The sequence below is a fragment of the Amphibalanus amphitrite genome, unplaced genomic scaffold, assembly GCF_019059575.1.
Source record: "Amphibalanus amphitrite isolate SeventyFive unplaced genomic scaffold, NRLGWU_Aamphi_draft 000807F_arrow, whole genome shotgun sequence".
Lineage (NCBI taxonomy): Eukaryota > Metazoa > Arthropoda > Thecostraca > Balanomorpha > Balanidae > Amphibalanus > Amphibalanus amphitrite.
In genome coordinates, this window is record NW_024882301.1 from 219,404 (window position 1) to 243,785 (window position 24,382).

The following is a 24,382-nucleotide window of genomic DNA, read 5'->3' on the forward strand; positions in this document are numbered from 1 at the left end:
GTATGACGCGTCATATCTGAAACATCTTGTAAGGCTCCGAAAACCATTCAATTTATCTCCTTATTTAGAGAAGTGTATTGCAACATTTTGGATATATTTTTGGGCTAAATTTTGGGCTCCATTTATCTTTTCTTGCGTGAGAATAGTCATCATTTGGAGACCAGTAGTTGAAAGCATAAAATAACAATGAAGAGAAGGCCAAGGTCACAGGTTTGGGGTCAGAACTCACAGGTTTTGTCCACATTGTCCTTTCTTTATTTTTTTGTTTGTTTGGAAGCGCTGCAGAAAGAGAACACACACTAAATGAAAAATTTCCAACAACTAGATGAAATGGATCCCTTAGAGCATGGGCGTCAAAAGCGGGGGATGGGGCCGGGGGGACGTGCCCCTCCCAGTCGAGGGATCTAGGAGGACGTCCTTTTCAAAAAATCACTCATGAATGTTTTAAAATATATGTGGTATTTATCCTAGGATAAGGTTTATTTATCCTCATATTAGGAGGATAAAATGACTCAAAGTTTTTCCCTCACAACTCCCTTAGCACCCCACTGTCCCTTAACACCCCGTTTTAAGTTTTTTTTTTTCAATGTCAGTCGTCAGATCACCAGGTCACTTCGAAGGACCCAACTTCAAATCGCTTTTTTGCAACTTTGTCACAGTGTCAGAGCTGCAGTAAATGGGGAAGGCCTTTGAAAGTCACAGGATGTAATGAGGTCATTAGTAGCTACAATTTGTATATCTCAGAATTTTGATATCAATAACCTAGACTCAGGTCAATTTCTTGACCTCCCCATTATAAATTCCCTTTTTTCCACTAAAATGCATCAGAATGGCCCAATATATCCTGAAATTGAATTACCTTATATACGATCAACCTTGACTACCTTGAGGCCTTTTCTGTTCTTGGGCAACTGTAAGGTCATGTGAAATCATCAAGGGTCACATCAAAGGTTTTTGCCAATACAGGGTATCCCAAAATAATGTCACACCTTTCCAGCATCAATTGCATGAAAATAACAAACATGAGAGGTGTGCTTTTCTTACATATGTATCCCACCTTTCCCTTGATACGGGCAAACATACGTTCCAGGACATCAGACATCAACATATCCAGGTTCTGTGGACTGATCTTGGACCAGACAGACCGAACGTTCCTGGTCAGCATGCCTTCAGATTATTCTGGTGCCATTTTGATTCTAAGGCTGACTCTCGGAGGGGGCGGACGTGTCTCATCGAGCTCCGTGGTCGACACTGTTTAACCTTAGAGGCCGTAATCCGATTGTTTGAGGCACAAATAGTCCTTTTCTAAGAAGAAATACCTACTTTCGCACGGTAGTGATTTCCATCGAAGGCAGCATGCCAACTCTAGCCAGGTCTCCGGTCCCGACTCGTCGTAAAGCTGCGGCTCTACCGTCCTCGGCCGCGCCAACGGCGCCATCGTCTCAAGGTCAGGCGCGGGCGTTGGATTCGTCCCGTGATGCGGAATGTGAAGAAAAACCGAAGGAGGTAGGTGCCGAAGGTGCTGAATCTGAGTCTACAAGTAAAGTTGAAGAATGTGTTGCTGATGGTGGACCTGTCACTGAACGTCAAAAAGGTATGGACAGCGCGGTAAGCGGCAAAAATGTCGGTAAACTAGATGAAAGTGTCTACAGGAAGTGGGAACCCGGTTGTAGCCCTATTTCGTTCTCTCGGTCTTCCAGCGACACCAGTAACGAAGGGGCTATCTGCAAAGGAGGCCCTGGCAAGGCTGTATGCGGTGAGCCATTTCAGGATGGTGAAGCTTGCGTGCTCTGTGACAGATGTCACGACTGGTACCATTCTTCGTGCCAGGGCATCTCAAAACCGGCAATAAAGGCTCTCGATCGGTTCAAAGTTCTTGCCTGGTTATGTGTGAGCTGCAAAGGTGAGCTCAAGAAGAGTAAGTCGCTACGTCCCCCTCTGTCGTCACTTGCCAACAAAGTGGAGAAGCTTGACGAGACTATCCGTAAACATGTCACTGAGGTTAGTGCTTCCCTGAAAGCTCATCAGACCATCCTGGAAAATCAAATCAGAGCAACTGACAAAATCCACAAAGCTCAGGAGGCCGAACTTGCTCGTCAAGCTAACCTCATCAAAGAGTCCCTGAAGGAAAGTTCGCAGCAGAAAACATCATATGCTGATGCATTGAAAGGAACATGTGCTGAGGTGGTGAAGAAAGTGAGTGACCAAATCTCCTCTCTCCCAGGTTCAGCAGTATCAGGAGGTAAAAAAGCTGCCCATGACCTAACAGGAGTCCTCGATGAGTTTATGGAAAAGGAAAAACGGAAAGCAAACTTGGTGGTTCACAACTTACCTGAGCAGGTAGGACAGTCCAACGCTGAACGTGCAAGGAATGATTCTCTTCTGTTCAAAACAATGATCAAGGATGAAATGAAATTGATTGTGGAGGTGACAAATTCATTCCGTGTAGGGAGACGCGTCTCAGATAAAGCAAGGCTGCTGATAGTCACGCTTGAGCACCCAGCAGCAAAACATGACATCCTAAGACTAGCCCCTCAACTGCGCCACTCCAACAAGTATGTCAACATATATGTTTCACCTGACCTGACCAGAAAGGAAAGAGAGCTGAACAAGAAACTGAGAGAAGAGCTTAACAACCGCAAAAGGGCAGGTGAACAAAACTTGGCCATCAGAGGTGGGAAGATTGTCAGGATACAAGCTGAAACAACAAACACCACAGCTCTACATCCCAACAGTGGTGAAGCTGGCAACTCTGGGGTCATCCGCCCCCAGGCTGATGCAGTGGACCTGAGAGGGCCGGCCAACCCCCAAAATGACAGTATCATTGTCCCTCCTGCTCAAACTCTGCAGGGTGATGCCAAGGAGATCAAGGGAGCCAGGGTGAGAGGAGTGGCTGTTCCCCCAAGTGGGTGTAGCAGAGACCATCCTGCTCAAACAAGTCCCCAGGCTGACCCTCCTCTAGGCACCACAATGGGTGGAGCTAATGCCCTATCTGAGGGAAGAAACAATGACCATCGGACTCAATTGCCCCCACCGGAAGCTGCTCAGACCAAGGGGGCTGGGACGAGAGGAGTGGCTGTTCCCCCAAGCGGGTGTATCAGAGACCATCCTGCTCAATCAGGTTCCCAGGTTGACCCTCTGGCTGCGCTGCCCAGTCCTGCAGTGGGAGGTGCTGCTGTTCTGTCTGGGGGCGGAGGCTGTGGAGACATCCCTGCTCGAGCAACCCCACAGGAAGTTGTGCAGGCTGAGCAAGCTGGGGCGAGTGGACTGGCTGTTCCCCCTAGTGGGTGTAGCAGAGACCATCCAACTCACAGTGGCCCTCAGGCTAATGCTCTGTCCACACAGAATGGCGGGGGTAACACACCTGCTCAAGGTATATGACTTGGAGCGACGACAGTGGACTGGAAGAAGAGCCTGAAAGTCTTATATACTAATGCTGACCAGTTCCCAAATAAGAGGGATGAGCTATGCATGAAGATTGCTGGCGATGAACCTGATGTCATGCTAATTGCAGAGGTCATACCCAAAGCACAAGTAATTCCCATCTCTCTCGCACTTTTGGATGTGCCTGGTTACTCCATGTATCCAAGCTTTGACCCTCTCCAGCCCAAGCTAGGATCTAGTAGCCTTCGAGGTGTTTGCATCTATGTAAAGAATGACCTGCAAGTCTCAGAGCTATCTTTTGGCCTGAACACATACATTGAAAATGTTTGGGTACAACTTACTCTGGAAGGTTGCGACAAGCTCCTGATTGGATGTGTTTATCGGAGTCCATCACACCATCCGCAGGAGAGCACTGATGAACTATGTCAGCTCTTGCGCATGGCCTGCGCTTCTATGCCATCCCACTTTCTCGTCTGTGGTGACTTCAACCTACCACATATTGATTGGGAAAATTTGTTTTCCTCTGCCCCAGCCGAAGACCATTCTCATGCTTCCCTGGAAGCTCTTAACGATTGCTACCTCTTTCAAAAGGTGACCCTACCGACACGCTACCGCACTGGTGAGACACCAAACATCCTCGATCTTATTCTGACACTGGAGGACGGCATGGTGCAGAACTTGAGGTATGAAGCGGGCTTAGGTAAAAGTGACCATCTCATTCTTCAATTTGATGTGCTCTGCTACTCTTCCCGCAACAACTCTCACATGAAGCACCCTAACTATTTCAAAGGGAACCCTGCAAGGTTTATCGCCCTGGTGGAGGAAGTTGACTGGAGCTCTGCCGACGACCACAGTGTGGATGAGCAGTATACGTTTCTGTGCGAGTCCTTGCTCAAAGCTGCCAATGTCTGTTTCCCCACCAGTAAGAGAAAAAGTAATCGCAAGAACATTTACATAAATGGGCAGGCCCTACGGCTGAAGAAACGAAAAGAAGAGCTGTGGAAAATATATGTGTGTTCAAAGAATATCATTGACTACACCAGGTACACTCAGTGTAGAAACCGGTTACGGAAGTTGACAAGAAACCTGAGGAGGGACCTGGAGATCAGCCTAGCCAGAAACGTCAAAGAATGCCCGAAAGCCTTTTGGCGCTACTCCAACACTAGGATCCGAACAAAAGCCAGGCTCGAAAACCTCAAAGATGACTCCGGGCTGGTGGTAAGCGATGATCTCGGGAAAGCACACCTCTTGAATGCCTTCTTTAGCAGTGTTTTTACAGCCGAAGACGTCTCACAGATTCCCGAACCACCCTCACAGTACGCTGGCCGTCCGTTGGAGACGATCCAGATCACGTCCGAGGCTGTGAGGAGGAAGCTCGAGACCCTGAAGACGACTTGTGCACCGGGCCCTGACGGCTTACACCCGAAGCTCTTGCAACTCGCATCCCGGCCACTAGCTGGTCCACTTGCCTCCATTTATCGTGCCTCTCTCGATCAAGGCGTTATTCCCGACTCTTGGAAGGCGGCAACGGTCATTCCCATTCACAAGAAAGGCAGCAAGCAAACTCCTGGTAACTATCGTCCCATCAGTCATACGTCGATCCCGTGCAAAATCCTCGAATCACTGATCCGGGACGAACTCATGGATTTCCTATGCACAACAGACCAGCTCTCCAAGCACCAGCACGGGTTCCGCCCACGGAGGTCCTGCAACTCGCAACTCATTGAGGTACTGGACGACTGGAGTAAGATGATTGAGCAGGGGAGCCCAGTTGATACAGTTTACCTTGATTTTCGTAAAGCCTTTGATGCGGTCCCTCACAAGCGCCTTCTATTGAAGCTTCGTAGTCTTGGTGTGTCAGGCAACCTTCTTCAATGGATCGATGCTTTTCTCTCCGATCGGAAGCAGCAAGTCTCCGTCAACGGTCACCTCTCTGGCTGGACTGCCGTCTCAAGTGGAGTGCCGCAAGGCTCGGTCCTCGGTCCGCTCCTGTTCCTTGCTTTCATCAACGATATGCCCGCTGTCGTCGACTGCATGGTGAAAATGTTCGCGGACGACACAAAAATCTACCGCAGCGTGTCAGCACCCTCGGAAGCGGCATCTCTGCAAGCCGACATTGATGCTGTGGTGGCCTGGTCTGACAGATGGCAACTTCCCTTCAACCAGGACAAATGCGAGGTTCTTCACCTAGGCACCAACAACGCTCAACTCCAGTACACGATGCGAGGGGTCAACCTGCAAGTGGCTGAAACCGTACGCGACCTGGGCATCCACGTGGACCCTAACCTCAAGTTCAGAAAGCAAGCAGCGGCGGCGGCGGCAAAGGCGAACCAGATCCTGGCGGTTGTCAGACGATCGTTCGAGCATATTGACGACTTTACACTCCCTCTGCTGTACAGAGCACTTGTTCGCCCCCACTTAGAGTATGGTAATGTTGCTTGGGGTCCTTTTAACCGAGCCGACCAACTCCTGATCGAACGTGTTCAGCGGAGAGCCACTCGTTTAGTCAGCTCTATCAGACACCTGCCATATGAGGAACGACTAGAGGCACTGAAGCTTCCATCACTATTCTACCGAAGACGTCGCGGGGATATGATCCAAGTGTACCAGGTTCTCCACGGCGGAATGGACCTGCTTCCAGAGGATTTCTTCACTCTTGCAGCAGTCCAGCGCACCCGCGGTCACCCGTGGAAACTCCTGAAGCCGAGGGCCGAATCAAGACCGAGAAGACAAGCGTTCGGTGCGCGGGTAGTGAACGACTGGAATAGTCTCCCCCTCTCGGTCGTGAGCGCTGCCTCTGTAGACCTCTTCAAATCCAGGCTGGACGCCCACTGGGCAAACATCAGGTACTCAGTGCCTGACTGAGTTTTGACATTCAAGTTGCCTCGAGCTCGATGAGAACGGTACCCCACAGGCCAAAGAGCCTTTCAAAATTCTGATCAAAGTAAGGTAAGGTAAGTAAGTAAGGTATTTTGATCACCTCTTACCAGGCGATCACCCTAAGATAGATTCGATATAAGATTCATAAATAACTGCGACAAAAATGGCCCTAGAGCTACGGCAATGGTACCATCGCATTCGCCTCGTCAAACCGCGTCGAATGATATATATTTTGTTTGGAAAAGGTCAAGTTTTATGTTGACCTCATGTGACCTCGAATGACCTTTGGTTGACCTTGACACATGAAAGGTCTTTTTTGATGGATTCGCACCTGCTGATCATTAATCCGGCATCTATTTTCCTTTAATTTAATTTAGAGCCTCTGGATGGCAAAATTGTCTTATTTATTATTACTAACTTGGATCAGTGAAATAGCCTCTAGCAAGGAGACTCTTCTGTGACCTTGACCTTTGAGCATTCTAGTATCGTAAGATGAACCACAAATAGGAACCTGATAAGCCTCAAAACATTTCAAAACATCTTGGAAGTTAGCACGTAAGATGTAGGTACCTACGAAAAAGTGCAAAGTTTGAGGTCAATTTTGAGCATGATCTTGACCTTGACCTTTGATTTTGAGCACATTTTCGGAATCCTCAGATTCTCTTCTTTCGTTTGACACCCAATTTTGCCGGTTTTATGCATCCTGCCGTCCTCTAGAATGCTTACTTTGAGATCACTACACATGTGCCGGTTTTTGCCTTTGACCTTGACTTCTGACCTTGAAAATTGACCTGAGGTCACAAATTTTAGGTGCTTTAGAATCGTCTCGTAAGGACCTTTCGTTAAATATCGCTTTTGTTTCCGCAGCTCCATTATTTACGAAGCTAGACGGGGGGGGGGCGAAAAACGCCCCCCCCCCCCGGGCTGCGGTGGTTGGGATTACCCCCGGGCCCGGCCGGGTAATGGGATGTCCAACACTGAAACGCACGCCTTTATGAAATATTAGGTTGCATTATGAAAGCAAGATTATTGGGGGACCCCAATAATCTTCCCCCAAATCCGACCCCCGCGACCCTGCACCGACGGTGCAGCCCCTGCTCACTTTCATTGGAATAAGTAAGGCAATGAGGAATGCTAGCCTGTATGCTTTTATTGCAGGGGAACGGAACATGCAGTGCAGCTGCACTGCAATACACGCTTTTTGATGAAAATAAGTGACTCCGGTTCATAAGCCACCGCTTAATAAATCCAAAACACCTTGTCACCAAGATGGATTTATTAAGCGGATCCCACTGTACAGGGTGTCCCATAAGTTCGTTCTCACATTTTATTTGCATGTGAAACAGAGTACTTTGCGTTTTGATATATTTATGACCCCTCAATGTGCTCCCCATTTAATAGGCAAACACATGAACACATGCTGCGGCATGCCAACCGGCATGTTTGGCTGCATAGCAGGCTTAAAGTTAACCCAGACTGACTTGACATGCGCCGTGAGCTCCTCGAGGCTGGAACAGCGCTACGCTTCGACGAGCCTAAATTTCAGCATAACCAACAATTTTTTATGAAATTTTGATCCGATGAGGTGCCTGGCATGTGGTCTTGCCACAAACGCCTGTCACAGTCTCCTTCCACCGCTTTTAAGCTTTGCTTGGCCTGTGCACTGATGCACTGTCTTGCCTGAAGATGGGCCTACGACCTCTCGGATGCCATTTTCTCCTCTATAAATGTGTTCATACTCGCGGTTCGAGTTCAGCTTGAGGGCTGAAACTCCTCCTAGATTTTCTTGGAAAAGCATTATGCTTCCCAAAGCTGTTTCTGGGACACCAATCGCATCCTGGTCAGCGTCTGGACGCCTATAACCCCACAATACCGTGATCTTGGCCTTTCGCATAGGAACATAACGGGACGAAACGGAGGCCTCCTCCTTCGCCCTTATGGGGTTGTTTTCGGGTTTGGACGGGTGTTTCATCTCGAACGTGGACTAGTTAGTCCAGATGACCTGGTTGATGTCCTCAGCCCTTTAGTTTTTTTTTTTAGCCTCAGGCATAACGAAACTCATGTTTGGCCATTTTAAGACGTTTTTGACTGTTTTGAGCCCTCCGGTAAGCAAAGCTTAAGTCACCTTGAGTTATGTACCCCGTAAGAACAATTTTAGACAGCTGGTAATCCATCCTGAAAAGTCCTCAATTACCAACTTTCTAACCCTTTGACCTTTTTGATGGCCACTTTGGCGCTACACAGTTTTGGCCACATGGCTCACTCCTGAGAGCTGACAAAAAAGAGGATAAACTTGCAATGATTGACTCCCGACAAATCATCGGTGTCACTTGCTGACTGTGCGTCCAGTTAGCGATGGACATTGTCTACAGACTGGTAGGCCTCAATCACCCTCAATCGTCGCGAATGGTCACGTGCTGACTAAATACCGAGACGTACCCGTATTGGAGACCTCTATGTTGCGGCGTTAGCCGTCTGTGTAGGAAACGGGCTCTCTAGCAAAAACTATTTTGTCTACAGAAATTAGTTACTGTGGAGCATATTTCTACTAGCCATGGCAACCACGGAAGCTCAGTAACGAACCAATGTCAGCGTGCCTTTAAGCAAGAGAGCCTAAAAACGTAAAATTTAGGTGAGAACGAACTTATGGGACACCCTGTATTCTGATCATATTCCATTCACTGATCATAGCAGTGAATGGAATAATTGAATTTCATGCAGATATTTTGTCAACCTCCTTCAGGTCTCAGGATCTGGTCAATGGTCATTGATACATAGAGGAACAATTAGATAAGAGCGTTGCTCAAATACTTTCCATTTCTGTCAGTTTTGTCTGTGTTCTGACTTCTAACTCTCTTCCATTACAGGAAGCAGTCGTAAAGCAGCCACCATGACAGTGATGGAGTTTTTTGGATGTGGTTTTCTGGCATTTGGCCCACCCTTAGCAATGTTTATCATCACCATTGCTAAAGATCCAATAAGAATTATTATCCTTATGTCAAGGTATGCATAATGTTTAATTGCTCATATTATTATTGCCATCCTACTTTTTCTGCTGTCTAGACCTGGAATTACTGGTTTCAAAAGTAACTCGAGATGTATTGTACCTAACTCTAGATTTATTGTTACAGATGTTGAATTGTGCCTATAAAGATGACGTGCTGCTGATGTTAATTGCTAGTTTTTGGCAACATGGTTTTAGGTGCATATAATGTCCGTCATTGTTGCTGTTGATTGTTTTCTAATTGCACCTGCTATGGAAAATCAGTTGCCAAATGTAACTACAATTCATTTAACAATGCAGTATAATAACTTCAGTCAGTGATACTTTGATGCGCAGATTCCGTGTCTACGCCTGCCACTGTGAGATACTGCCACCTGGGGTCTGCATTTCGAAGGTGGCAGCCCCAGTCAACATGATTGTGATGTCCCTACCTCTCCCGGACGTGAAGTCGGGATGCAAGGGGGGTCTCTGACAGACCATGTCCGGTCTCCGTCGCTGCTGAGTTACCTACTTATTGAGCTGACGCTGCTGTCCGCCCGTCGCCAGCGCATTCTTCTGGCTATTGTCGCTGCTGTTCTCGTCTCTGCTCTGGTTCGCCGTGGTCCCTCTCCGCACAGAGCTGGCGTTCGGGATGGTGTTCTCCGTGCTGCTCCAGGAACTATTCAGGTGCGAACGCCGAAACGATTACTTGTGGGCTTTTCCAATGTATGTCAGCTACATCTGAGGCTTCTGGTTCTAAGACTAATGGCTCTTAACCCTATTAGTGGCAGGCTCCTGGCTACCCCATATTAGTGGCAGGGGGGGGGGGGCTGTTTACGACCCCCCCTTGATATCTCGAGATCTAACCGGCCGATTTTCAAAATTCAAACGGCATTCGATTTGGCTCAACGAGATCTACATTTCTAAAAAAATAAAATTAAAAAATGTCAATAGAAGGGGGTAAAAACGGGCAAATTGCAGATACATTTTAGACTGTTTATCACGGCCAGGTTTCTGAACCAATCTTAACGCAACTTTTGCCGATCGATAGAGAATGAACCAGGAATTAACATGGACCCTAAAAATATGCATTTTCAAAAATCATAGGCGGATACAGATCATTGAGATTGGGGGTACACAAAAAGTATAGTAGATAAGGTTTTTGTTGGTACTGTTTCTAAAAAGGGTGGCGATGGTCTTGTTATGTTACAATTTTCTTATGTAGAGACCACTCGTGCTCAGAGGTCAACCTGTATTGGTCGCTCGCCAGTCAGTCACTGCCACAGACCAGTCCACACGACACGCTCGTCCACATTGAGCCTCAGGCAATATGCGGGTCAGCCTACCCTCCCGGCTCCCGCATGCGCAGACGCAGCCGTATGGTGGGGCCCGTATCATAAACGCAGCTACGGTAATATGTACGGTCAGGGCCTACGGAGATCGGTGAAACGTAACAGTTAACACCAATCCACCGTACAATACACTCTCCTCCCTTTAACAAAAAAGTTTAGATAACGAAAACACACGTTACGCCTGGAAAAACTCAGTTTGTTTCCGCACTCGAGATGATCTTCGCGGAGCCATCTCCGTAGCCGATGCAGGCACAGACTTCGGAAGAGCTGGCTCAGATGGCAGAGGCATCGCGGGCAGATCCTTCGTGCCGGGCCCCGTCGAGGACCCTCCCGTCGGCTGCGTCGCCTCAGCCGTCAGCGAGCCACCGGTGTCAGGGAACGGTGCCGGGTGCGCCCCCGTCTCCGGTACGGTGGGCAGACCAGTGCAGACGGCCATGGGTGGAGAATGTTTGAAAAAGTTACCCCGGCCGGCGAACGATAGTCATGGAAAAGACGGCATGCTCAAATAACATTTGTAAACGGTTATCAACAAACCCCTTTTCTGTTGATTGAAATAATGGACGTTGTGATTGCTGAATGATGAACACTTTAACTCTCAGTTATTTCTCAGTTATTCAAGGTCAGGCCAACAGGTCACATCAAGTGACCTCGCCTCAAGTTTCATAATGGTGTCGGGGGCCGGGGGCGTTTCTAGCCTTAGTCCCCACTCAGTTGCTTTTACGTTTGTAGGTGAAACCGCGGCAAGCATTTGCGTGAAACTCAGTTAAGGCAGTTATAAATTATAGATTCAGCTATAATAAATCAGTTTCGCATCGTGGTTCTGAATTTCGCTCCCAAGTCACCTAGGGTCAGGCCATCAGGTCGATTTTGCTAGATAACCATGTTTTAACAGTCTGTGTTCATGGATCATTTGCAGAGCTTGGGTATTTCCTAAAAAGACGAAAGTTTCCTTTTTCACACAAAAATGTTAAATTTGACCGTTGTGGCCCTCTTGAAGCCAAGCGATTGGTAATTTCACTTGCACCTGAAATGTCGCTCGCGAATAGCTATCAAATGTTTTGTTTGCAGTGTTCTAGCTCCTCTAGATCACGAGCTATGAGAAAAGTTGTGAAAGCACGCTATGAAAGGGAAAATTTGACTTTTAATGTCCTGTGGTGATTTATTTTGTGCTGGCCTAAAATATGACGAAATTTTTCTTATTATGTTTAGCGTTCTTTCAAACGGCGCTGCCACTCCTCGCCACGCAGCCCAGCAGCCGAGTTTGAAAGGGCGTATAACGCCTACTCTACATCTCGCCTCAGCGTTTTCGATAGGGGCACCACTCTGGCGTGGTTCAAGTTTCAAGCCTTGAGCTCCCGCAGCTCTTCTACTTCTTCAATGCTACCCATTTTGTCTCATTGATATGACCCGTCCCTAGACCTGTTTTCTTGTGTGATGTTATTGTAACGTGATCTTACGATAACGACCCTTGAATATCGTTTTATTTTGCATGTTTGATCAAACTTGTCGCGCTCTGCGATGAAAATATTTTGTCAAAAAGTTCCAAAATCAAAATAAATAGATCTTCAAAAACTTAAAAGAGGTAGAAAAGAGTAAAGAGAGACACTTTTGTAGGTAGAACTCAGCTTTTTCTCGTTTGGAGACAGTTTTAAGGAATTACAAGAGTGAAAAAGTTACCCCGGCCGCGCCGGGGTTGGCTGAAAGTTACCCCGGCCACGGCCGGGGTGGCCGGGGTAGGTTCTCCACCCATGCAGACGGCCTCGGCAGCCGGTGCGGCCGTCAGCTGCTCCGACGGGCTGAGCTGCTCGTGAGCAGCTACATCAGCAGCAGGTCCTGTGACGGGATAGTTTGCGTCAGTTTTCCGCATCAACTGATCCTGATGACGACGCCAGATCCTACCATCCTCTAATTTGACCACATATGACTGCGATCCATCTATACCCACAACTACACCTGATATCCACGTGGGTCCCACACCATAATTGCGAGCATATATCGCATCCCCGATGTTCAGCTGTAACACTCGGGGTACAGCAGGGTCATGATTCAGCTTCTGCTGCAGCTGCTTCCGCTGAACACGGCTCTGCAGGTCAGGATGAAGAAGGTCTAGCCGGCTCCGGATCACTCGTCCCAGCATCAGCTCTGAGGGTGACACAGACGTAGTTGAGTGAGGGATTTTCCTCTGATACAGCAACCACTCAGCCAACACAGTCTCCCAGTTCCCATCTCCACTGCGCTTAAGAGCCTGCTTAACGTCACGAACTGCCCGCTCTGCTAGCCCGTTGCCTTGACTGTGACGTGGCTCTATCGTTCTATGTTGAACCCCATTAGCCGCCAGGAACTGCTGAAAATCCTGTGAGGTAAACGTCGTAGCATTATCAGAGCAGAGCATGTCAGGCAAGCCCCATCTTGCAAACATACGTCGCAATTTGACCATGGCTGCTTGCGAACTCACACTTGAGCACGGCTCAGCCTCAACCCACTTTGAAAAGGCGTCCACTACCACAAAAATGTACTTGCCTTTGATTGGTTCCGCAAAATCCACATGAACCCTTGACCATGGGCGTCTCGGCCAGGGCCACATACTCAGGTCAGCCCGATGAGGGGTCGGACGACTCTCCTGACACGCAGAGCATCGTCTAACCGCCATTTCCAGGTCACCGTCAATCTGGGGCCACCAGACGCAGCTCCTTGCCAGTGATTTCATCCGGCCGATCCCTGGATGGGCAGAATGCAGCTCTGAAATCACAGACTGGCGGCCCTTCTGTGGTATCATGACCCTATGCCCCCACAGCAGCACGCCTGCACACACAGACAGCTCCCAGCGTTTCTCTGAAAACGGTTTCAATGCCGGGTCAGCTATCTCGGGCCACCCGCCCTTCTGCACCAGGTTCATTACTCTGGAAAGAACGGGGTCACGAGCTGTCAAACGTGCTACTTGCTTAGCATCAAATACAGCATTCTCAATCAGCAGCACCAGATCTTCCTGGCCAGAGCCATCTGCAACTGGCAGGGGAAGCCTGCTGAGGGCGTCCGCGTTACCCATGTCTTCCGTGCGCCTAAACTGGATGGCATACTGGTACGCAGACAACTTCAATGCCCACCTACGAATGCGAGCAGACGCCATAGCCGGAATGTCTTTGTTTTCTCCAAACAAAACTACCAGCGGCTTGTGATCCGTTACCAGTATGAACTTATTACCCAGCAAGTACTGATTGAACTTTTCTACCGCGAAAACGATCGCGAGAGCTTCCCTCTCCAACTGAGAATACTTCTGCTCTGAAGAGGTCAGACTCCTTGACACGTACCCGACAGGACGCTCAGCTCCATCCACTTCACGCTGAGCCCTTCCGCTCCAATGCCTCGAGACGATGCGTCACAGACCAGCACTTGCTCCTTCGTCGCATCGAAGTGAGCTAGAACAGAGTCCGAGGTAAGGACACTCTGGGCCCAGTGGAAGCTTTTCCGCTGTTCTGGTCCCCATATCCAGTCCTTGTCCTTCTTGAGAAGGTCGTACAGCGCAGCCAGCCTCTGAGCGCGCGCTGGTAAGTACCTGGAGTAGTAAGTCAACAACCCAAGAAAGCTCTTCAGCTCAGACACGTTTCTAGGTTCAGGCACTGACCTGATCGCTTCAGTTTTCTCAGAAGTCGGGGAAATTCCATGCCTGTTGACCACGTGACCCAGGTACTCAACCTGCTGAACCAAAAACTTACACTTATCCGCTCTGGCTTTTAGACCCGCGTCTTCAAGCCTAGAAAACACCTTCTCCAGCGTGGTCAGGTGTTCGGCCTGTGTCTTTCCACTCACCAGAACGTCATCCAGGAAAACAATGACGTTGGGTATGCCCTGGAGAACCTTTTCAATCTCTCTCTGAAATATACCCACAGAACTGTTGATGCCGAACGGGAGCCTCGAAAATCTGAGAAGACCTCGTGAGGTGTTGATGGTCATGACGTCTCGAGAGTCCTCGTGAAGAACTAACTGATTGTAGGCCGAAGCCAGATCAATTTTCGAGAATACGGTACCTCCCGCTAGCGTTGCAAACAGATCCGGGACCTGTGGCAATGGATATCTGTCCAACCTCACCGCTCGGTTGGCCGTCAACTTAAAGTTGCCGCAGACTCGGACATTCCCGTCCTTCTTCAGCACCGGAACAATGGGCGCCGCCCAGCTGCTGTTCTGCACTTCCTCCAGGACGCCGCTGTCGATGTCCTTCTGGAGCTGGGCCTCCACCTTCTCCTTGAAAACATAGGGCAGAGAGCGGGCCTTGCAAAACCTCGGTGGTACAGTACGGTCAATGTCCAGACGTACCTTTACCCCCTTCAGCTCTCCCAGGCCAGGCTCAAAGAGGCGCCGATACTTCTCCTTCAGGCCCTGCAAGGAACTGGTTCGAATGGCGTGCACTGCCCGCCAGTTGAGGTTGATGTGCTCCAGCCAGTCTCGTCCTAGAAGGTTAGTCCTGGCATCTTTTACCACCACAACTGTCAGGGCACGGTGCTGTTTGCCTTCATACCACACGTCTGTTTGAAACTCTCCCAACAATGGTATGAACTGACCCGTATACGTTTTCAAACGAGATGAGCACATTTTGAGTTTAGGCTTTCTGTTCAACTGTTCAAACGTATCCTGCCCAATCAACGATACGCTAGAACCAGTGTCAATCTCCATATCTACATCTGTACCTTGAAACTGAACCAGACAAGAAATGGGAGGTACACTCACCCGATGGACCGCTTCCGTTCTGCAGATCTCTTCATCCTGTTCTGCACGGCCACCATCTGTCGTGTAGTCCGCCTCCCACTCTTCATCTGCTTCAACGGCGTTTGTTCTGCCCTGCTGCCTCCGAGGTCTGACTGTCGTCTTTCTGACTGTGCACATTTTAGCCAAATGTCCAGCTTTCGAACAGTTGTGACACTTGTACGACGCAAAACGACACACATCAGGTGAGTGGCTCCTCCCGCCACAACGCCAACAGCGAGCCCCTGGACGAGCTGACTGACCTGACGGCAAGCCTTGCGCCCTTACCTCACATACCTCTGCCGGCACCGTACCCGGTGTGCCGGAGATCAGGTGAGCGTCTCTGCTGGAAGCCTCTATCGCCAGGCAGATCCTCTGTGCTGAGCTGAAGTCCAGGCTGGATTCTGACAGCAACCGCCGCTGCATCCGAGAATCCCTGATGCCGCAAACAAACTGCTCAGTGAGTCTGTCATCAAGCGTGGCTCCAAAACAGCAGTGCTCGGTAGCCTTCCTTAGCACAGAAACAAAATCAGCAACGGATTGGCCTGCCGTTCGTTGACACGAGTTGAACTTGAATCGCGACACAATGACAGATGGTTTGGGTTCTTTGTGCTCCCTTATTACTTGCAAAAGCTCATCAAACGACTTCTCAGACGTCTTAGACGGTGCTATCAAGCTACAAATAAGCGAAAAGGCCTCTTTCCCACATACCGTCAACAGCGTGGCGCGTTTCCTGCTCTCGCCTTGAATGCCGTTACATTCGATGAAGTAGTGCAGACGCTCCTCCCACTGGCTCCAGGAGTCCGTCGCCGGGTTGAAGGGCTCCAGCTGCAGGGTGGCCGACGCTGCCCCATCCATGGCCGTAGAAGTCGCCCCGCCGCGCCGGTTCAAATCCTCGTCGCCAGTGTAGAGACCACTCGTGCTCAGAGGTCAACCTGTATTGGTCGCTCGCCAGTCAGTCACTGCCACAGACCAGTCCACACGACACGCTCGTCCACATTGAGCCTCAGGCAATATGCGGGTCAGCCTACCCTCCCGGCTCCCGCATGCGCAGACGCAGCCGTATGGTGGGGCCCGTATCATAAACGCAGCTACGGTAATATGTACGGTCAGGGCCTACGGAGATCGGTGAAACGTAACAGTTAACACCAATCCACCGTACAATACAGAGAACGACTAAAATTGTATTGGTCATGCATAGGCGGTGTCAGGGCACCTATGTTGGGAGGTAAAAAATAACCCCCCTTTTTGGACGCCTGGATCCGCCTATTATAGCAAAAACGTGTCAAAAGAGGATGCACAACAACTTTGTATATGTTATCACATGATACCTTTCATTCACTGTTCGTAAAACTGGTGCAGCATCGTGATCTTCGCCCAAATGACTCGCTTCACGAATAGGACCCCCAATTCCCAGTGCTCTGGAGCCGCCCCTGGTAAAGTTATGAACTTGAAATTTTCAGGGAATGTGCCCAATTTAGTTTTAGGAAAAGTCAGAAAATTTCAGCATCGTAGCTTCAGCGGTTTCGGAGATATTCCCGAAAAACCTGAGGGGTGGATAAAAACAACCCCCCTGCCACTAATAGGGTTAAAGTGAAGGGAACCTGATATTTCTTGAAGCTTTGTGATCTTACCCAATGATAACATGTGTTTATGCACTAGTGGTAACATGCGTTGAATTTTTGTTGAACGATGTGGATCGGATTCAGAATATATTGATAAGTGCCAGTGGATTGTTTTAACTTTTCAGATCCACTGGTGTAAACCATAACCACTGTTCTGTCTGCAAGGGCTAAGATGAACAGACTGGCGAATAATTTAGTAGGTAACTAAAATAATGTGCATACCAGTCATGGACCCTGCAGTCACCTGCCGTAAGTTTAATGACCGGTGCCCCCCGTTCTCAGGTTCCTGCTGTACAAGCTGCTCCGTCTGGCCGAGAGTGGTCTGAAGAAGGTGACAGACAACGACCAGGTGGTGACGAACCCACACATCATGTCCTACGGTCAGTAGCGGGGCAGACTGCTGGCTGCAGTAGTATTGCAGTGCTTCCCCTGCACTCAAACATTGAACTCTGATAAACACTGAATGCCATCAAATATTGTTACCGCATTACTCTCTGAAGCAATCGCTCATTTTTTTAACACAAGTTCTGAGGCGTTTGATGCTGCTAGGTACTTGGAATTCAATATCGTTGCCGAAATACTGCAGTGACATACAAAAACATCAGAATGGGTACTAATTGGGTAAGGTAGAAAAAGTAAATTGGACGAAAGGCTCAGAACGAACTCTGATAGTTACCTATGGAGCAGAAAAGTAACGGACCATTACCATTGACGGTCATCACATCGTACACTTTTTTTGCGCATGACTTACAAGATGCTAAAACACATTAAAGACAGAACTTGTAAAGGTATTCTCGCTGTTTTTGTCGTTGATGGCTATTGTGCGTTGTCAAGCTTCAGTTTCAATGTTACCCGTTGCGTGATGCACCACTTGGAGGAAACTTTGACGAACTGACGGTCACAGTTGAGACCGGTGGTGAGCACTCGATATATATATATATATATATATATATATATATATATATATAATATATATATATATATATATATATATATATATATATATATATATATATATATATATATATATATATATATATATATATATATATATATATATATATATATATATATATATCACAGATAACAGTAGTACCGTAAAGTGGGGCTATTTGAGACAGTGGGGCTATTTGAGACAGTATTTAAAATCGCTATAAAATGAAGATCGTTTGATTTTTGTGTGATATTTTTGCTCAGGGAGGTGTGGAATCGAGCAGAAAATCGCCTGAGCAAAAAAAGTAAGCATAATTTTAGGTGGTTTTTATTTTATAGCAATTTTAAATACTGTCTCAAATAGCCCCACTGTCTCAAATAGCCCCACCTTACGGTACTGCTGTTATCTGTATATATATATTATATATTGTCATGTCATTTCTTTCGTTTCTTCCACGTTTGATGACATGCAAATATGCATGCGATTTTCAAGTAGTATTTGTAACGATTGATGCGGATCCAGGGACAGTAACAACAAGTCTGTTCCCATACTCACGGACCACCGTTAACAGTATTCCAACATGATAATCAATGGGCCTATGCTCATTGAACTCTGCATCTTATCGTGTGTTTTGATCTCAATCTCTCGCTCTCCGGCAGTGTGCGGTCTGGGCTTCGGCATGATGTCGGGGGCGTTCTCGCTGGTGAACGTGCTGGCCGACTCGGTGGGCCCGGGCACCATGGGTCTGCGCGGCCACTCGCCCTACTTCTTCCTGGTGTCGGCCACCCTGACACTGTGCTTCATCATGCTGCACACCTTCTGGGGCGTCATCCTGTTCGACGCCGTGGATAGAGGCAGCGTGCTGCGGACGCTGTTCGTGGTCGTCTCCCACCTGGCTCTCTCCTGTCTGGTGAGTTCATCGACAGTTGTTGAGAGTTTAGTGTATCGACGTGTGGTGGAGAGTTTAGTCAAGCCTACTTCTGAATATTAGCTAGTACTAGTCAAAGTTTGGTATGGGTAGACAATATCCCTAGCTTACATCAAGAGACGAGACATAGTGACATAACACTATTCATGATACAATACAAGTCACATGACACATGCAGTCGATGTAATAGCTGCAGACCAGACCTAAACGCCTTAATGAATGACTTATTCTTGGTCAATTGATAAAAAATATTGTACTTCCGTCGTTTCCACGTTAAAGGGACACTCCCACCTTAACATTAGTTTTGAGTTGAGATAGCCAAATTGGTGGCGATGGCCTGCAAATACCGGTTTGGGCACTCACAACATCGACAAATGCTTTAACCCGCGCACCGACGGGGGGGGGCGGATATCCGCCCCCCCCTGAGGTTTTTCGCGAATAGCGGGAAAACCGCGGCGCGTAGCGCCGCGAAATTTGGTATGACTATTCCCTTATCAATTTTACACATGGTGTGCAAGTTTGAACCTCCTACCTTTCAAGGTCAGGTCACCAGGTCACTTTGAATGACCCAACCTCAAGTCACTTTTTTGCAACTTTGTCACCGTGCCAGAGCTACAGTAGATGTCGGAGGCCTTTGAAAGTCGCAGGATATTATTAGGCCATTAGTAGCTACAATTTGTATATCTCGGAATTTTGATATCGGTGACCTAAGGTCAGGTCAATTTCGCGACCTCCCCATTATAAGTCAATGGGGGAAAAATCAACTCCCTGTTTTTACCACTAAAATGGGTCGGAATGGCCCCATATACCATACATGACTTCATATACGATCAACCTTCACTACCTTGAGGTCTGTTTTGCTGTTGGGCAGCTGTGAGGTCATGTGACGTCATCAAAGGTCACCAAAGGTTTTTGGCCAATAACTCCGTACAGGAACAAGATACAGACGCGTGGATGGTCTCATTGTGTTCAGCTCGTCAAGACGCATCGAATGATATACATGATGACCTCGAGGTCACGTGACCTGAGGTCAACCTTTGACCTTGACCTTTCGAGGTCAACATATATATCATTCGATGCGGATTGACGAGAGGATCACGATGATGCCCTTAGTTTGTTCCTATCTTGACTAATTCGAAAGTTATTCGACAAAAACTCTCTCCATATTTAGCGCCGCCATTTTGACTTTTTCGACCCCTGTGACGTCATCTTTGACCTGACCTGAAAATGACCTTAGTAAAAATTGTAGATCTTGACCGTGCGTATCCGATGCCGTTTACCGCTTGTCGCTATCTTGCTTCGTTCTCGAGATCTCAGGGGGGGGCGGTCATCCGCCCCCCCCCGTCGGTACTAAGTTGGCGCAGACCCCCGTCGGTGCGCGGGTTAATTCGGAGATATGGAATTTCAAACTTGCAGTTTTCGGATTCTAAGGGGCTAGTGCATTGGTATGCCCCCTTAGAATTTGTGACGTCAGCGGAGATCTAACGATTTTTAAATCTTTTACTAAAACGTTTGGTAGCACGCGGTGGTATATGCTGCCTTGCGCGCAACAAATGCCGCACTTTCAAATAAAGTCGCTAGGAACAGCGGAGATCCCAAAAAGTAAACAAAAGTAAAAGTCTAATATCTTGAAAACCGGTGAATATTTTTCGATGAAATTTGGTAGATATTCGTTTTCGCTCTTTCTGAACCGAGCGACATCACTTTCGTGCCAATTCATTAACTTTTTTGAAGGTGGGAGGGTCCCTTTAAACACACCTTACCTTGTCTGACCCGTCTCTGGTGCCTGTGTGGGCAGACGCTGCTGAACGCCACCTCTCTGTACGCGGTGACGCTGGTGGCGGCCGTGGCGCTGACCGTCATCACCGGCTACGGCGCGCTGCTGGTCACGGGCGGAACGGGGCGCCGCCTGCTCACCTGTCTCCGGCCACGGCCCACCCAGCTGCAGGTGCCCGAGCCGCCGCTGCCCGACCGGCAGTGATACGCGGCGCGGCTGACCGCCCGGCGTCCACAGCCGAGGGAGCTGACGGCTGGGCACTAGCCTGCTGAGTGCTGGATGCGGTCTATGGGTCTGGGCTGTGGAGTGGGGACGGGCTCCCAGCGACATCTATTGCGAGCTGTGGTTGTGTGTGCTTAGGTATGATTATTTATCCTAAATGTTTGTGTTCATTAGCTTGATGTGCGCGCCATGTAATGACATGCTGATAATTAGTAATCTGATTGGAAAATTCGTCCGTACCTACAGAGCGAATATCTCCTTGCGTCATTGTTGGAATATTTCTATGCTGTGTAACGGTGTATATGTGCTGACTGCTTGGTCGGCCCCTCCAAGGTACGACGCGCCGGCTACATTTATTCAAAATCTAAAAGTCATGTTGCCTTTTGCCACGCTTCGCATAGGTCATGCTTTACTATCTGTTTTTGGACTTTTGGGATACGTTTGTCACTTAGTTGTCACGTTAAATTTTTAGCTTCATTTTTATCTGGGGTATCTTGGGCATATTATTACTACATCATACACATCGTAACAACGTCGACTGTTAGCTTTCTTAGGAAATGTGTGAGCGTTGTCACAAGTTGATGATTGTGCGATATGTAGTTGAAGGGGCGGTTGAACATGTCTAACTAGAAGGCGTACTTGACATTTTAATGGCTTTTGGGCGGACTTCTTTATAGCTCCAACTTTCAATGATTTCCGTTCTCTAATTGTAAACACCTCTTTATCTTGTGTGCGCCATGGGCATTGTTGTGGTAAAGGCATTGGTGTGCGTTTTGACGCCATTCAATCGCTATTTTCAATGAATCAGAAACTTTAGCCAGTTTCGACTGAGTATCGTTATCCCCTGCGTTTTGTAACACCCCTGCGTACCTGTCTGTCGAATGGACCATGTCCTGCAGTCCTCTCTAGAACGTCCCGGTCGTGCCGGCAGGTCCCCCAGCGCGGCGTGGTCTCGGACCGCCACGTCACCCTGACCTTCCCTGGGTGACGGCGTGACGTGGATCATCCCACGCGCCCGGCGCGCTCCTCCGTTCCTGGCCCGGCGACCTGCGTTCCTAGTTCACTGACTGATCCCGCCACCCGGCCGCTCCTTACCTCGCCGCTGACGCCGCGGTGAGTCTGGACGGACCGCGGCTTGTCGTCTGCTTAACTTGTATTAATCGCCATTCATGTTTTTCACTGACGAGATGTGTTAAATACATTCCACTTCTACTCAGATAGATTACCTAAAAGATTCTGAGTAGTCGAACAGATAATATGTGAAGATATCATAAAGCATAGACATTAGTGGTGCCAATTTCATGAAATTTCAATTCCAATTCCGATCCAATTCCAAGAAATGGCCAAGTAAATTTCCAATTTTGTCCAAAGCGGGGGCTATTCCAATTTTTAACGATTTTTGCATTTTTTGCGTACATTTTAAAAGTGTTTAAAAGCGTTTTAAAGGCCTCCGTTTTAAAATTTTAAATTTTAAAGGCCTTGTGTTCCGATTAATTTCCAAAAAAATGTTAAGAATTCCGTCCAAATTCCAAATTGGAATTGGACAAAAATTGGAATTCCAAGAAAAGAAATTCCGATTGGCACCAATAATAGACATAGACCTCCTGTTATCGAAGTTTAAGAAGTCGTATCGAAACCCAAGAGTTCAAGTTCAAGAAAAAGTCACTGGCGGGCATAATGTAACCCAAGCCGGCTAAAAGCTATCATGATTGAAGTGTTCCTAATCCGTGCCTAATTGCCTAGACATAATGTGCTCTATCTCATACCAGATGAAACACATTTTGAGACGACGAAGGTAACTGGCAGCGGATTCGCGAATATTAAACTACCGCCAGTCCGACGGACCGCGCGGAGGTGGTGTCTATTTGGCAGCACTCGTATATTCTGACAAGGATGACGCATACAGTCATTTTTTGGCGCAGTCACATGGCTTGAATCTCAAGCTTTGGCTGATTTTCGATAAGTGGTGGTATCTGCATGGTGAATTGATGGCTGCGTGGTCGCTGGATTTTTAGGTAAGTTGAATGCTTGTTACTTCATTGAATCCTGTGTCATCCTTTTTTTGGCAAGTGAAAGAAATTAAGCCATGGTTGGGTAGGTAAGCCCCAAAGGAATCTTGGGTATAGCCTATACTGATATACCGTTTGCTGCATGAATCATGATCATCTCATTCTGAACCGTGCGTTGCATGTTGGTGTAATCAGAGTAATATTTCTCATTCAAGAATGGTCCATACTTTCTGAGTGAAGTGCTATTCACAGGGTAGAAGCTGGACTCTGATTTTAACGTTTGGACCTTGGTGATCTGCCGCCCCGTTGTGAATTACAACATTGGGTTAGAGATCTAGTCTGCTAACAATGACAACATCACTCCTACTAAATGGAGTGGTATTTTGATGGTATCAGATAGGTACTTTAACTTCTGTAAAATAATTTGAGGAAATTGAGTCATTAGTTGGTAATGTACCTACATATTGTTTCATGACAAAAAAAACTGCATCACCCCATGAAATGTTTCAGGATATGGTGCCATTTGTAATGCTGAGGGTCAGGCATTTCAGTCATGATATATTTTCAATTAGTTGAAAATATATTGTTTGGAAATCCTCAGCAGTCTAAAAGGAGAGATAAACTGAACAGGGAACTGACTGGATGCATCTTTGGATGTTTATTTGTTTGATAATCAACAGAGTTGATAGCAGTTTGCCTCCCTTCAAAACTGTTTCACTGGTTCTGAGCATTTTCCCCCATGCTTTACATTGCAAAAGGGCTTCAGTTTTGGTAATATGGGAGATGCATGAAATCAGGGCCCTGTTTCACCGGTGATAGCAGCACGCTGCTATCAAATTGCGCGAGCTGACGTAATGTGATGACGTCATACTGCTGACGTAAGGGGCAATTCTGGCGCACGATTGCCGCAATATTGTTTTACGTCATCAGCTAAATGTTCGAAGTTAATGTCCAAATTTTTCCTAAACTCAACTTTTTTCAAATACATCATATTGAAAAAATATATACCAAAAATATATATACTATCATGACTGCGTAAACTCTTACTTTTAGGCTCATACGTCACTTAATGCCGCCGCCAAGGTCGCGGCAATCGTGCGCCGGAACTACCCATTACGACAACAGTATGGCGTCATGACATGACGTCAGCTCGCGAAACGTGATAGCAGCACGCCGATTTTACGACTTGTCAAATTGGGTTTCCATGGAGACATCAACAGGCCCATTGCTCCAACACTACCACAAGTGTGACGTCAGCTCGCGCAATTTGATAGCAGCGTGGTAGCAGCAGCCCGTGAAACACCGCCCAGGCAAAATGCGCTTGGAGCGCCACCTGCAAACCTATAGTTCTTTGATTCGCCCCCAGGTGGATCGAGGTCGCTAAATGACAATCGTGAGAAACCCCGTCATCTCACCAGGTGAGATCTAAAGACAGGACCCTGGCGTTGTCTTTAGATCGGTATTATTTTTGTTCATCATTATTTTCCTGCCCAATCATTTGAATTGTTTTAAAAATATCTGACAAGCAAGCTGAGTAATTCACGAAACACA

General features: G+C 47.7%; 3 protein-coding genes across 12 annotated transcripts in view; 2 read left to right on the forward strand and 1 right to left on the reverse strand.

Annotated features, from left to right (window-relative positions):
• On the forward strand, nt 1-22,038 carry LOC122366447 (gamma-secretase subunit Aph-1-like). Of its 9 annotated transcripts, none has more exons than XM_043338701.1 (6): nt 1-28; nt 9,132-9,267; nt 9,815-9,934; nt 17,244-17,341; nt 18,555-18,805; nt 20,622-22,038. In XM_043338701.1, the coding sequence occupies exons 2-6, from the start codon at nt 9,155-9,157 to the stop codon at nt 20,802-20,804; spliced, it is 765 nt and encodes a 254-aa protein (XP_043194636.1). In that variant the 5' UTR covers nt 1-28; nt 9,132-9,154; the 3' UTR covers nt 20,805-22,038. The 9 variants fall into 9 exon arrangements, with proteins under 9 accessions (XP_043194636.1, XP_043194638.1, XP_043194635.1 ...); XM_043338700.1 differs by having other exon boundaries at nt 24-231; XM_043338697.1 differs by having other exon boundaries at nt 24-217.
• Nucleotides 20,529-24,382, reverse strand: part of LOC122366449 (sorting nexin-16-like) — a 12,110-nt gene continuing 8,256 nt past the window's right edge. Inside the window, exon 2 of the transcript XR_006253888.1 lies at nt 20,529-20,569. The gene's annotated coding sequence lies outside the window, so the exon portion shown is untranslated. The remainder of the gene's footprint in view (nt 20,570-24,382) is intronic.
• The window catches only part of LOC122366450 (EEF1A lysine methyltransferase 1-like), a 3,813-nt gene continuing 2,129 nt past the window's right edge, over nt 22,699-24,382 (forward strand). The window contains exons 1-2 of one of the 2 annotated variants that reach the window (XM_043338708.1): nt 22,699-22,837; nt 24,198-24,249. In XM_043338708.1, the coding sequence (XP_043194643.1) occupies nt 24,216-24,249 (34 nt within the window). In that variant the 5' untranslated portion in view covers nt 22,699-22,837; nt 24,198-24,215. The remainder of the gene's footprint in view (nt 22,838-24,197; nt 24,250-24,382) is intronic. The other variant, XM_043338709.1, reaches the window with a different exon arrangement.